This window comes from Camponotus floridanus, unplaced genomic scaffold (assembly GCF_003227725.1).
Source record: "Camponotus floridanus strain SB8 unplaced genomic scaffold, Cflo_v7.5 scaffold10, whole genome shotgun sequence".
Taxonomy (NCBI): Eukaryota; Metazoa; Arthropoda; class Insecta; order Hymenoptera; family Formicidae; genus Camponotus; species Camponotus floridanus.
This window is the reverse complement of record NW_020229215.1, coordinates 2,912,200-2,927,757: the sequence shown is the minus strand read 5'-3', so window position 1 is coordinate 2,927,757 and position 15,558 is coordinate 2,912,200. Positions and strand designations below refer to the sequence as shown.

The 15,558-nt window shown below is 30.4% G+C and overlaps 1 protein-coding gene across 3 annotated transcripts; it reads left to right on the top strand.

The window, feature by feature from the left end:
• Window positions 1–446: 446 nt before the first annotated feature.
• On the top strand, window positions 447–15,499 carry LOC105248606 (hrp65 protein). Of its 3 annotated transcripts, XR_888986.3 has the most exons (14): window positions 447–785; window positions 1,852–2,040; window positions 2,135–2,353; window positions 2,571–2,872; window positions 3,134–3,429; window positions 3,502–3,692; window positions 4,281–4,362; window positions 5,146–5,165; window positions 12,405–12,453; window positions 12,749–12,824; window positions 13,031–13,094; window positions 13,475–13,540; window positions 13,844–13,890; window positions 14,347–15,499. XR_888986.3 is itself a non-coding variant. In XM_011253487.3 (9 exons), exons 1-9 carry the CDS (start codon window positions 549–551, stop codon window positions 8,292–8,294), a joined length of 1,755 nt encoding a protein of 584 aa, XP_011251789.2. In that variant the 5' UTR covers window positions 447–548; the 3' UTR covers window positions 8,295–8,850. The 3 variants fall into 3 exon arrangements, 1 of the variants encoding a protein (XP_011251789.2); XR_888987.3 differs by lacking the exon at window positions 13,844–13,890; XM_011253487.3 differs by lacking the exons at window positions 12,405–12,453; window positions 12,749–12,824; window positions 13,031–13,094; ... (1 more) ...; window positions 13,844–13,890; window positions 14,347–15,499 and adding an exon at window positions 8,076–8,850.
• Window positions 15,500–15,558: the final 59 nt, after the last annotated feature.

Below are 15,558 nucleotides of genomic sequence, written 5' to 3'. Positions count from 1 at the left end.
TACCAATATCGAAGAAAAAACGTAAGAACAACAAATTCGTATACAAGATGACACTTTATCGGACTAATCAATCCACGCGATTCCAAACTGCAAATTACAAATTTTAAACGAAAAACGAAGGACATGTATCACACACATATATAGATAGACAAGTTTCTTTGGACGTCGCACGTGGCGCCCCCTGTCCACCGCGGTCCGAACCGAGAGCCGCTGCCATGGCCGCTCTCCCCTAGCGGACAACGACGTCCGGCGTCGACACGTGGCAGCCCTGCCGGCCCGGCGAGCCCGCCAATCGCGGCGCGTCTCCCGCCGGCGCCCGACTAATCGCCGCGCGTCTCCCGCCGGCGCCCGACCAATCCCGTCGCCGCGTCCGACCAATCCCGTGATGCACCGCGGCGCCGGTGGTGGGGAGCGAGGCCGAGCCGTATTAATCATCGTGGCTGGCGCTCGTCGTTCCCTCTTCGTTGTCGGACGCCGCGGTGTGCGTTTCTTCCGCACGGGGACCCTCGATCGCGACAGGAGACGACGGAGAGGACGCTCGGACGACCATGGCCGGAACGGAGACCCCGAACGTCAAGTCGGAACCGGCGAACGCGCCGGCTGAAAACAGCAATGAGAATCCGCGCGAGCGGAATCCACCAGGAGGTGGCGGCGGCGGCGGCGGCGGCAACCGCGGCCCTCGCGGCCGAAAGGGCGGCACGCGTTTCTCGAGCCGCGGCGGCGGTGGAGGCGGAGGAATGGGTGGCGGTCTGGGAGGCGGCGGCGGCGGCGGCAGGAACGAGACGGTAATTATTTTTTTTCAATCCTTTTTTTTTGTGAGGAAAAATTTCCCACAAAAATATCGTAATATTTTCCTGATTTTTTCTCATTTCCTCGGATGGGAATCCGCGTCTTCGCGACGCCATTGTTATCGCTTGAAGTGAGACGTAATTCGTCCACGAGCCGGTCCATTATTCGATTTTCGAGAGTCTGGATTATATAATTGCGCTGATATTTTCCTCGCACGATTTATGCTAGAAATTTCATTCAGAAGGGGAGATTCCTTCCCCCTGGGCTTTGCCATATGAGCTCGAAAAGTGTCTCGTGCAAGAGAAGCGATGTAATATGTGGTGCTTTTTAACAATATTATGTATGATGTTTAATATGCATTTATGATCGACGTAATTTTTATATCGTATTAGCTCATTAAATTCGGAGATGTTTAAATAACGAAAAAGCAATTGAGAGTGTGAATCTCTTGTAATGTGCTTTTATAATCGGCTGAGGAGACACAAAATGGCGTCCTTGCGTGTAAAATGGCGACTCATGTTCTAAAATTTCACGTTGCACGTGCTCTCGAGTAGCTTGAGACAAGTGTCTTTGTTCTGTATATATAAAATATATATAAGATAATAATTATAAAATATCTATTATACAATGAAAGGCTAATGCTAATTATCAGAAATTTTAAATATAGAATAATGTATAAGGTATTTTTTGTGAAAAAATCGATGGAATTCAAAGCAAAGAGATTCATGCGGTAGATCAATTCAATTGAGATAAACAATTTAATTCTTGTTATATAAGATTAACGACAAGAATTAAATTCTTCATATTTGTATAATTGAATGGAATTGATCAAACTTATATAAATTTTTATTTTTGCTTAGAATGAACTTTAGAATACATCCTGGATGTTTGTCACTTTTCTCTATATTTTGATAAATAGAAATAGTACCCATATCCATATTTTAAAATAGGATGATAAATATGCAAATGTAAAAGATATTAAGGAAAATTTATCTTAAAAATGATATTAAAAGATTTATATATTTTTTATAATTTTATGTGGAAACAATTATTTTATTATAGATGAAAATGAGCGATTCCATGGATGGAGGAATAGATAACCCTATATCTGAAGGAATAGGAGGAATGGGTGGAATGGGAGGTGGAATGGGAGGTGGTATGGGAATGGGCCGTGGCGGTGGAATGCGAGGAGGCGTAAGAGGTGGTGGTCGTGGTACTGGTGACAGAAATATGGCCAATAGATCGCAAGACGTAAGCTTATATCTAATATTATTTATATATTATTTTTTTACTTTTTATCAAGATGAGTATTAAATGTTTTACTGGTTAAATGTTTTATTTTCAGGATCGATTGATGGAACGAGTCATGGCTATCGGTGGACCCACTCATGAATTACCTCTACAGGATACAACAGAAAAGAAATTTAGCGGTAGAAATCGTTTGTATATTGGAAACTTAACAAACGATGTAACCGAAGAAGAAATACAGACCATGTTCCAAAAATATGGAGAAATTTCGGAACTATTTGTAAATAAAGAGAAAAGTTTTGCGTTTCTTAGAATGGTAATTATAAATTTTATATATTTAATTATTATATTATTAAATTATATTACTATATAAATTTCTCTTGCGACAATATAAAATGATTATAATAATTACCGTTTGATGTACCATGATATAAATTTTTGGCTGTAATTTTACAATGATTATGTTATTATTAATAAAATATTGTGCTTTTCATAAAGGCATGTTATAGACTAATTCGTTCTTTTGTTTCCAGGATTATAAAGCAAATGCTGACACAGCAAAAAGGGAATTGGATGGTACAATGCGTAAAGGTCGGGCATTAAAAGTACGCTTCGCTCCTCATTCATCGACAATTAAAGTGAAAAATCTTACACCTTGGACATCTAATGAACTTCTCGAGAGAGCTTTTGGAGTATTCGGCGAAATTGAACGTGCGATAGTTAAAGTTGACGAAAGAGGCAAAACTACCGGCGAAGGAATTGTCGAATTTTGTCGAAAACCATCTGCTCAGCTGGCTCTGAGGAAATGTACGGAAGGTTGCTACTTTGTCACGGCGTAAGTAACTAAATTTTTTGACATATTTTCTTTAACAAATCCCCAACGCCACGCTTGTTTGGTATATTGTAATCTACAAACAAGTGCCTAATAACAATTTAGGGGTATAGAAAAATAGAGTTTCACATAGGAAACATGGTTGATTAAATCTATAATTTGCTGTGTGCTGACTCGTGAAACACAAAATTATTAAAAATTATCAAAGTAATTATTGGTATAAAAAAATTAAATTTAAAGAACTTGTTTCTATTGTATTTTCAGTTCTCTTCGACCAGTGGTTGTGGAACTGTTTGAACAGCAAGATGACGTGGATGGGTATCCTGACAAGAATCTGCCACGCAAGAATCCAGAATTTTTCAAAGCACGTGAGATTGGGCCGCGCTTTGCGCAATTAGGAAGCTTTGAGCATGAATATGGTACACGGTGGAAACAATTGCACGAACTGTACAAGCAGAAAGAAGAAGCATTGAAACGAGAAATGGCGATGGAAGAAGAGAAATTAGAAGCTCAGATGGAATTTGCCAGATACGAACACGAGACGGAACTTTTGAGAGAACGTGTGTATTCTAATCCATACATAATGTATAAAATTATCTTTACAATAATAATAATTGTATCTTATGTCACAGAATTGCGTATGCGCGAAGCGGATCGTGAGAGACAAAAAAGAGAATGGGAAATGAAAGAACGACAAGCTGAGGAACAAAGGACTCGCGAGGAAGAGTTAAGACGTCGTCAGCAAGAAGAGATGGCAATCCGTATTAGGAGACAAGAAGAGGAATTACATAGGCGTCAACAAGAAAATAATTTGTTTATGCAGGTTTGTTGAGACATTTTTCATATGCTTGTAATATTGTTAAGGATAATCACTTGCAAGGATCCAGAGAAAAAATACATATGCGAAAAGTTTAATTCACTTTATTTAATGTAAGCTTATCAGTATTCAAATATGCTCTCTGAGTTTTTCCTTATAGTTTTTAATTTTTTAAAATTTAATAAATAGACATTACATTAACAAATTCTGAAACAAATTAGTATGAAATTTCATATTGCTTAATATTCCTTGGAGATGTGTAAACAGAGTTGTTCAAGAATTTCTGTTGCTATTTCTTTGAAACATGAGAATCTATGATACGACTATGTTCTTCAGTATTGACGATATTATTAATGATATTAGAGAAGTTCGACACTAATTTATTTCAGAATTTAAGATCTCAAGAGACTAAGAACTATAAAAGAGATTGCAGAGAGCATATTGATATATGAATTTGTGTTAAATTTTGGACTTTCTACATGTATTATATTTTTTTTAACTAGTTAAAATAGCTATTTCCACTGTAGTTTTTTTTAAATAACAATTGGATTAATTATTTAAATTATATAAACTTTATATTTTTTTATATTAAAGGAGCAGGCAATCCGAAGTGGAAGTGGAAAAAATTACGATTCTGTTAGCAACAATGATCGTGATGGATATGGTCAACCTGATGGTAAGATGAATTTTTACATAAAAAAAAATCATTGAAAACTTATATAAAATTTATAAATATTATATATAATTTGAACTACACAATTTTATAAATATATATGTATAGAAGCTATTCTCAGATAAAACATTGAAAATTCAAATTTCTTTTGTACTTGGAAACATTAGAATTGTTATTACAATAAAATTGGAAATTGGCATTTTATTGAGAATTAAAGAATTCTTAAAAAAATTCTTTTAGGATAATTTTGCTTTTGTAAATAGCAAACCAGATAAATTATATATTTAAAAAATATTATAAATATATGTCTATTTCTGTTTATATCTTGACGAAATGATTGAATATATATTCTTTATTGTTATTTTTATTGACAAAAAATAAAAATATATAAAAGTATATACGAAAAATGTTTACGAAAATTATTCAATTTTTTTCCAATCATTCACAAATCTGACACTTGAAACTTAAAAGGCTCTGTGTTTTTCTTTTTTACAAATGAAAAATGTTAGAAAACGCGATAAAAAAATTTATTTTAAAAAGTTGCATCAAAAAGTCTTTGAAATATTCTCTTTATTTCGAAATTTTGAATAAAAATAGTTGGAATATTAAGGAATTTTCATGAAATTTTTTTACAAGATTTGAGAAATCACTGATAAATATAACTTTAATTACAGTTTATAAACTTAGTAATGTAGTAATGTTAGTAATTGTATATCAGTAACTTTTTTCGGTGTTTTTTTATATTTTTACATCTCATTTTAATAATGTATTTATTATTTTTTACAGGTGGAAGCGGCATGCCAGTGGTAATGTATCCATTTTATTTACTACTTTGATTAATCTATTATTCTAGTATTAAGTTATTTTTTCTTGCGGGATTTGACTCATTCCTATGGACATTTTCTTTTTTTCCATTCTCGAGCGATGCAACTTTGAGATATATTCTGATGCGTTTTGCGCAAACTTCATTCGTTATAATGAGTGGAATATTGCGTCATGCATGATTTATTGCAAAACGCAAATATTTATGTGATAACACTATAAAGTTAAATAAGGAGGGTTAATAAAGTATTATCCCTAGTATTTTATACCCAGTTGAGCATGCTCTTCAACATAATCAGAGTTCTAATGTCTGCAAAATTAATAAAATACTTGTTTCATTATTTTAATTTTTATCAAACAATAAAGTATAATAAAAATCAATTTCTGATCATTGTAACATGTGGAGGAATCAATGATGTGCATAATAACATACTTAACAATGAAAACCGACACTTCAGTGTTACATGAAGTGTCAATAATGACTTTTAATTATATTCAAAATAATCTTTATCGATATTGCCGTATGCAAACAAATCTAAACCTATTATATTGCTATATCTGACTGAGAGATATTTCTACTGACGATAAGTTACGATTTAGTTTCGCATCTTAAAATGCACAATTAAGATGCTCAATTTATAAAATCCATTGCTCACTTTATGGTGCGAAATCATCCATAGGAAATGGCAATGCCAATGTTTATTCTGAAAGCTTTTCTAGAGTCTCTGACTTTCTTATTATATATTGCTGAACGCGTTATACATGCGAGCAGCGCAATATCTAAATTTTACTGCAGCGTTGGGATAAATTGATAAACTGCATTATATATTAATTATATAAGAAGTCTTTATTATTTTACAAACATTACTGCTACTTAGGATTAGTGATAAAATAAAACCATTAATTAAGCTAGACAATTTTATGAATAAAATTTATTTGACAGGGATTTCGCTATATATTGATATTATAATATAATTAGGATATAGATGCAGAAAAGCTTACTTTAGGTGATATTTCTGATCTTTTGAAATTGACTTATAAGCTAATGCCATATTATAAATTAATGCCTATCATTATGATAATACACTTCTTAAACTCTTCGTACATACTCATGAAAATTATTTAGATCTACAAATATAACTGCCACACATTGGTCTCTCCACGTGATTGCAGACAGGAGACTCTGTGATCTATTATTCTGTTGTAGCGTTAAGATCAATTTCGTTTACTATGGAACATTTATGAAACGTTGATAATTTGATATCGCGGCGTTTATCATGCTTTCTGTGATAAATTATGACAAGATTGATACGACAGAAAAAAAATTTATGAATCATAAATTTATAAATAATACAGTTCCATAGTAGCTATGTATATATATTGACCAAGAAATGCCCAACTAGACTTTTAGACCAAAATAGTTTTATTAATATATTATTGAGACGAAAATATCTCTCAATAGGAAATCATCAGGAAATTTTCGTATATCTTAGCAAATTCTCCAATTAGATTGATCTGAATTTTGTCTATTTGTTTTAAACTTTATGGGACAACTTTAATACTTGGGGTACTATTTGTACAAGATGTTAATATCCATGCACATTTATATGTGCATGTTTTATATTATAAATATTAATATTTTACACATAATACACTGACTTACAATACGTATCTGAAGTACGAGCACAACTAAAGAAAAGTTTGCTCAGAGACCCTGATCACGCCTCTTTGCTACTTGCGTTTGTGCTCGCAGCTTCAAGATAACGTATAAACTTTTTAATGTCAGTACTTTATTATTAAGCACCGAAAATTATTTTCAACTTCTTCTAACACGTAAAATTGACTTATCATACGACGATAAATCAATAAATTGACCGCTTTTTATTCCGACATATCTTCATATGCATTTCTCGACATAACTGCTGATGACGAAATATAAGCTTGTAAAATTCTATCCAATATACAACGATTATGTGACTGTTTAATAATTATTATAATATTGGGACTGGGAGAAAAATTTCACTTAGATTAACCATATAGAATATAGGCGTACAAACATATGTTTGTACTATGTTATGTACATTTATATGGGGAACGTATAGACAATTTCTACTCGTCGTTATGCGATATGTAAAATGAAGTGGATCTTATCGTCGCCTAATTTCTAGCATCTCTGATACATATTGAACATATCGGTTGAATTATTACAAAAATAGCAATAATCTATCAATTGATCAATTTATCTTTCTTAATCATACTTCAACTGTGATTTGAAACTCTCAATTCGCTGACATGCAATAAAATCGCGGAGCGATTATATTTATTGTCATGTCCGAAATACAAGCTTTTACTCTTTACTGGGTCGAAGTCATGTTTAAGAGGATAAATTGTTACTTTGAGGACTTTAATTATGGAAGGCTAGTAAACGATTACACACTGGTATTTGATATTGACCCATTGATATTGACCCCTAACGAAAGTTACTGTCTATATTGGGCATTCTCTTGGTCTAATAATTAATCGATGTCACAGAACGTATATTCGCCAGAAAAAAAAAAAAGAAAACCTATATTAATAAGAGCTGTATTTAGCGCAGTGTACTGCGCCCATGAACGCACAAACAGCAATCTAACATTGTGTTTTCCCCTTTCTTTTCTATGTGATTTGACGAAAATTGACGATGACCTGTGCTGCTGTCAAACATGGATGGTCGCCCTGAACCGTACGGAATGTACTTATGGTACATCCGCAAATCACACGCACACACGCGTATCGTGCGTTCCTCTGTGATGTGCGAACGGCATTCTCATCAATAATTATCAACAAAAACAATTGCCGAAAAATAACTCCCATAAAAAAAAAAATTCTTATTCTTTATATAAATATTCCTATAGGATCCGAAATCCTTCATGGATGCGTATAACAATATGGATCGCGGTGGTCGAGGGGGAGGTGGTTATAACGATGACCGCGGACAGATAATGGATTTAATGGACATGAGGGTTGATATGGGTAATATGGGTAGCCGCGGTGGTAGTGGTGGTAGTGGACGTTGGCAAGGAAATGATCGAAATCGCCCGGACGATTATCCTAACAAACGCCGACGATATTAAGGAATGCGATGTGCGGAATGTTGGTCCGTTGATTTTCTGAAGTGACACTGCAAATCGTACTATGTCCTTTATAATCATTTCTCTCACTTTTATATCACTTGTCTATCTTGATAACCCAAAGAGGAAATGGAGAAGAAGGATTAGTGTAGAAGATCGAATATGATTTATGAGAATGATATATTTGGACATCATCCGGAATATAAAATATCCCGATTTGCAAAGTTTTCGAGATGCGTGAGAGTTTGGATTTAGATGCTATATAGTATTTTGATACTTTGACAGATTCTGTGTCCTCCAGATGACATTTCTTCTCGAGCATGTACTCCCGTTGGATATCAACTAATGCGTCTTAGAAATCTGCTTCAAATTGCTGTTTCTACGCCGAGAGATCCGTGCAAAATATCATTAATTCAATAGAAGTATTTCACGTATATAATTTTATTGGACACAATTTATTTTCGCAATTTCATCTTCAACTCGTATCATGATATTTAAACGTATTTTGAGTACTACTTCATAGTTAATGTATTTCATATTTATGGTATATAAATATGAGAAAGATATAATCTATATATCATAAATATTAAAATCATGGCAATTCGAATTATTGTATAATAGTTAATTTATCTCATATTTATGCATCAAATATGAGATAAATTAATTATGAAGTAAGATTCAAAGAGATGACTTGGTTCATTTTGAGATTGTTGGAAAATGTAAATAATATTAGAATAACAGAGATAATATTTTGTTTTTGTCGTAATACATATGGCTTTTTTTCTTAATATACCATTTACTACACTAGATTTTTCATTGTGAAAATTTAGCAATATCATTTATAATTATTCTTTCATAATAAAAATTAGATTATAGTTTACTTTAGTAGATTAAAATTTTATTATTTTCTTGATAAAATTAGATAGCACTTTCTTTACCTTATCTTGTACGTTATCTAAATTATAAAAACAATATTAATGTGTAAGCGAAGACAGACGTGTCATGACTGGAATGAAACATTTCCAAACAAGATCTGCACCAATATACATTTGCTTTATTCTGAAATTAGTATTATGTCATTGTCTAGGTGTGTTGAGCATGATGGTCGCATCATGATATGCAAATTTGTCAGCTCTTAAATATCCATCAATTATTATTTTAGTATAAGATATTATATATACACATATATACACATACGCGCAGTACTATCTGCAAATATAATATTCAATACTTTGTGAAAAAAAACTTAATCTAGAGGCGTGATTTTAAAAATAAAGGTATATAATATACAAATTTACATATATACATATTAATTACTGAATCTATTACTCTACTTCTTTCATATAATTTACGTGACTGATCTTATATATATATATATATATATATATATATATATATATATATATATATATATATAAAATACAAGTTATATCTTTTGTGCTATTACATATAAAATATTACCTGATTACAGTTTTTTTTACTTTCAGTTCAACGATTTTCTTTATCTCCTATAGGCCAGATTTTACAAGTTGAAATTATTTTTACAAAAAACTTATTTCCTAAAGAGTTCTTGTTTACGTTATGATTATTTATTTATTTTTTTAATATACGTGTATCTTGGAGGTTTTTAATTTCTTAAAATTGTACTTTATGTGCAATTTGTGTGCGAAAAATTATAAATTATAGTTATTGTTATTAAACCAACCGATTCGCGCATTATAAGTTTACAAAAATGAAATATTAGAAAATGTGATAAAAAAAATATTTTATACTCTAGCCGAGAGTCTTTTTAAAAACAGATTTTTCAATATACGATTGAGACAAAGCTTATAAAGTTAATTTATTAAGATTCTGCAATTATGAAAAAAATTTTTAAAGGATTATTTAATTATGTAAAGTTTAGGATTATTTAATTATACAAAGTTATAAATTTTCTTATACGATGAATAGTAAAAAAGGATGTTCTTTATAATACAAAAAAAAATTTGTGCGATATTGAGATGTCTACGATTCCAGAGTTTTCAATCAAAATGTAATTTCCATTTTCTATTATTTATTTACAATTTTATGTCCTGATTCTTTAGATTCTTTAAGAATTACTATGAATAATAAGAAAAGAAAGAGCATTTTCTATTTTGAGGAATCTTTCACGTTCCAGTATTTAATAGCGACAAAATATTAATTTAGAACTGAATATAATTAATCAAGAATTTTTTTTAACGGAGAAGAGACTGCAATCACAAGATAAGCTTACTTACTCGAAACTGCTAGTCAATGAACTACCTGTTAACGAGGTGAGTAAATTTTGTAAAACTGTTATTATATCTATATTTATATATTATATGCATAATTTTACTTTAATCTTCGGGTGGGACGTTGAACTATTAGCAAAAATTACAAAGTAATCGTTTATCGATTACTTGGATACAAGCCATATTTTAAACACAATTATTTCTGTCATGATCCTTACAACATGTTATGTGAGCAGATTATGTATATGAGGATTACTTTGTAACGTTTGCTGACACAGACTTTATGTACTGATAAAGTTGATTGGAATTTATAATATAATAGGATAACAAATGTGCAACTAATATTGTTCAAACATATGATTTTATACATTTCGTAAATGCTTTTGTCTCTCCAACTCGTTTAATAATAAATCTTATTCTAATAAATTTTACTCTAAATAAACATGTGTGACAAATTTAAGCATTTGATCAGCCTAGACGGTACTTTTTGCCTACGACAACCATAATATGTGGACGCGTACTTTAGTAAAAGGTTGTCTAGGTTTAGCTATTGAAATCTAGGCTGTGATATAGATGACAAGTTTAACAAATTCTTACTTTTATGTCACTTTGAGTGACAAGAAATATAAGGTGGTGCATATTTTCATATTGATTCTGCAAAAATTAGGTTTTTTATCTAGCGATGTGTGATCAAAAAATAATCTCGTGAAATAAAAAATGTGGACTTTGATTGTATAAAAAGATTTTTTTGGGGAAGGGAACATTTTTTTAGCACACATGGATATTATATCTTGGATGAAACTAAATGTGAGAAATACGCAGATGTCTGTAATTCACTAATCCCGTGATATGATGCAGCTTTATAGCTATAAAAGAAATACTTCATAATAATATAAATTTATATACAGAGGGATTTAAAATACACTTCACAATCTTAAAAAAGTATATTAATATTAAAATTTATTAATATTAATATTAAAAATTTCTAAATCTTATAACATTTTTTTTTTCATAATTAATGACACTATATAATCTCTTCAAAATAATTTTTCTAGCGCAAACATAATCAAAGTTAATGGCGACCAATACCTCTTCTTTTTCGTATTGTGAAAAAAAACAATGTTTTGCAAGAAGTTTTTGAAACCTTTTAGGCACATATATATTTTTGTGTACTGCAACGTTATGTATGTATTACGATATTAGAATGCATTAAAAATTTGATTGTTTCGAATAATGAAACTTGAAATAATTTTGAAGCAGATTAGGAATTATCTATTATAACTTTTTTTTTAAATTAACATTATACAATTTTTACGATGATTGCATAATAATGGCATATCTATAAATATTTTAAATGCCATACTTTTAATTTTAACACATTTCAGCACAGTACATAAATTTTATAATCTACTTGTATGTTTTGAAATCTGAAAAATAATTTTATTAAATTTTTAATATGTTTTAAATTAATATATATATCATCGAATCTTCGAAAATCACACATATATATATTTACACAATTTATTTAAAACACTTATATACTACAAGTGTTATTTTTAATCATATATCGTCATTTTACCTGGCGTTAAAAATCATTATGCTTGCATTCAAATCTTGACATAAAATACATAATCATAAAAAAAAATCAAAAAATCATGCTTGCATTAAAATCTTGACATAAAATAAATAATGCTATCGATGTTCATCAAACAATATGTACTTCGTGTTTTATAAGTTGAAGTTAATTATACTTCGTGTTTTATAGGCTGAATTAATTATTATGGACGTCCAAGTTTTTAATCTAAATCGAGGACGAAATGTTTTAACACGCTTGTATTTATCAAGTGTTATGTGTTTTCAGATTAGCGCACCAGCTGGTTGAACAGAAAAAGGATTCCTCAGAAATATAGGTACTTTTCAATATTATTCCTCATATTTAATTAATTTAAACAGGTCACAATTAAAGATGTCAATCTATATGCGATTGAATTTCTCTCTTGCATAGATATATATAAAATTCATAAACTTATCATTTTTGCTATATCATTAATTGATTTGTCCTTAATAATATTTGCATTATAACGTGAATTCATTTCGAAGATCTGTGACAAACGATTTCAATGTGTACTGATCATGTTTGAAAAATTTTATCAATATTTGATGAACATTTTTTACCTGATAATATATTTTTTTTATGATTTACAGTCTGATATCTTGAAACTACGTCCATGCTTGACGTTTTTACACGAAGTACGTAATACCTGGCTCGTATATGTTCAAGGTTTGTAAAATTTTGAATATATATACACACAGATACATTATTGTTTTTTATTTTGCTGATTTGTTTGTCATGATGAAAGTTTTTTTATGAATGATTCTAATGATTTTTAATTGTCCTAACGTGTACTGAGTCGAAACATGGCTTACATGATTAATATAATATCATTACGTATATCTCGTTAATTTTACTATTCTTTATTATTGAAGGTCCGTAATGAAAAGGAAAGAATGCAAATTGTGATACTTGGGACATATCAATTATAATTAAGAGGTGAGCATATTGAATAAATTAGTGAAAAATATTTAATAAAAAAAAGTTCGTATATGTTTTAAATATATATAATACATGTTATATATGTATTTTCTGAAAATAGATATAAAGAATATTAAATATTAGAATTTTATCAATTTATATTTTAAAAAATTATATAAAATATTAGATTATATTAAATATTAGAATTTTGTCAATTTATATTTAAAAAAGTATCAAGACTTGCAATGATGATATCCTTTCGGGGCTGAAACCTGATGTCAAAAATCTAATTCCAACGTGTACATTTTTATAACTGAAGCAAGTCTTGATTATATCTACGATACGATAATTTACGCGTATGTTGCATAACTGTATTAGTCTTTATTTTTGTATTAAAGGTCCATAATGAAGTGAAGAAAGCGCAAATTGAGATGATACATGGAACATATCAATTATAATTAAAGGTGAGAATATTGTCAGAAATATTTAATTTTAAAAAATACGTTTGTACATATTTTAAATTTATAATACATATTATACAAGTATATTCTAAAACAAATATAAAGAGAACATTTAACATTATAATATTATCAATATATTCATATAAAATATCAAGACTACAATGATGATATTCTTTCGGGGCTGAAACCTGATGTCAAAAGTCCAATTCCAACGTGTACATTCTTTTAACTGAAGTCTTGAATTATATTTTGTTTCTCGTTAATTGGTTGTTTACTGCTGGTTTTTAATTAAAATGTTTTCTACAGGGATTACGAGGCACTCAGAAATATTTTCGTTAATAAATCGAAGAAAGGTAAAATTTATTCATACTTATTTTTAATATGTGCATAATAAACAATAAAAAATTTGACATAAAAGATCAGACGTGATAGGAAATGTATGAATTGAGTGAAGGATATTATATAACATACTGTTTTTTTATCAATGATATAGTATTAAATAATACAATTAGTATATAATACGATTAGTATATAACATACTATTTTTTTATCAATGATATAATATTAAATAATACAATACAACGTTTTTAAAATTAGTTATTAATAATATTTTGAATTATAAAAACATAAATTAAATAAATCACATATATACGAACGACACTTTTATGTAGTAAATAATCTGATGAATTGGCTAGAGTCCTGAATAAAAGATGAAACTATTCGTCATACACTGATATTTGCTACAGTGTTTTAATTTTTATCACAACAAATTCTTTTTTATAAAAATAATCAATTTCTGTCTGTTACAGCATTTGTTACAGTGATGCAATGAAGCGAAGGGAACGAAACTGATAATTCAAAAATAATACTAATTTTTTTATATCTAAATAAAAAGCATTTCTTTATTAATATTAATAATAATGTGTTAAAACCAGTTTATTCTATTATATTTATCTTCAAATTACCATGCAATTTAATTCACATGTTACAACGCAACGCATAATTATTTAGGGAAGTAGATTGATACGTCAAGATAAAATTTAAGATAAAAGAGGGGAGGTAGAAGAAAAATCTAATAAAATGTATATCGTGAAAAAAGCTTTGACAACATTTTATTGTTAACCGCAGAAAAAGCCATATACACTTTCACACAAAATCGATCATAGTTCGATAATAATATCGAAAAATTTATAATAATTGAAATGTACATAAATATAAAGACGACGACGATGTTGCACGTTCTTCTCGTGTGTATGTGTGTGTACCAGAACTGTACAAAAATGATCTTTCGCAAACGCACTCTGTGTCGAATAACTTATTTGGTGATGTTATTCAGGGCTACCATATATTTATATATAATTCCTCTTTCTTTTTTTCTTTTATCTTAATTAAATTACGATGCAAGTTGCAAGTTCCGAGGTGCGCTTTTATTAAATTTCACAGAGTTTTGACTTCATGTATGAGATGCGATATATTTAAAATCGAATACACGGCCGGAGCGGGTGGAAGGAACGATTTTTGGTGTTTTGCGCTTCTATAAATCTATCTAAATCCTATGTACTTTTAGCCGCGACGGTCAAGTGCCATATAATATATATATGTATTTTTTTTTTATTTATTTATTGGTACTATCCGAACGCAGCACGCACTCTTGTTTTCACTTTTCGCGAATTAATACAGATCACTGAACTTTATATACTGGAACGCGCACTGTGTGTGTATTATGTGTGTGAGTGTGTGTGTGTGGGTGGGTGGGTAAACGAGTCAAAAGAGATGGCTCTTCATCGGTATAACTTTCTAATAAATTTTCCTTTAGCATCCGTAAAGATATGACTTATAACGAACACTCTAATTAAAACTTTTAACAGAGCTTGTACGAAGCTTTCAGCATCCTTGAAGGATAGAGGCGTACCTTTTTCCTCTTTTGCCTCGTTTTTTTCCATACAAGAAGTACATGGGAAAGCGCGTTCTGTAGTACATATATAGAGTTCGCGGAAATCAACAACAGCGATTTAAAGTAT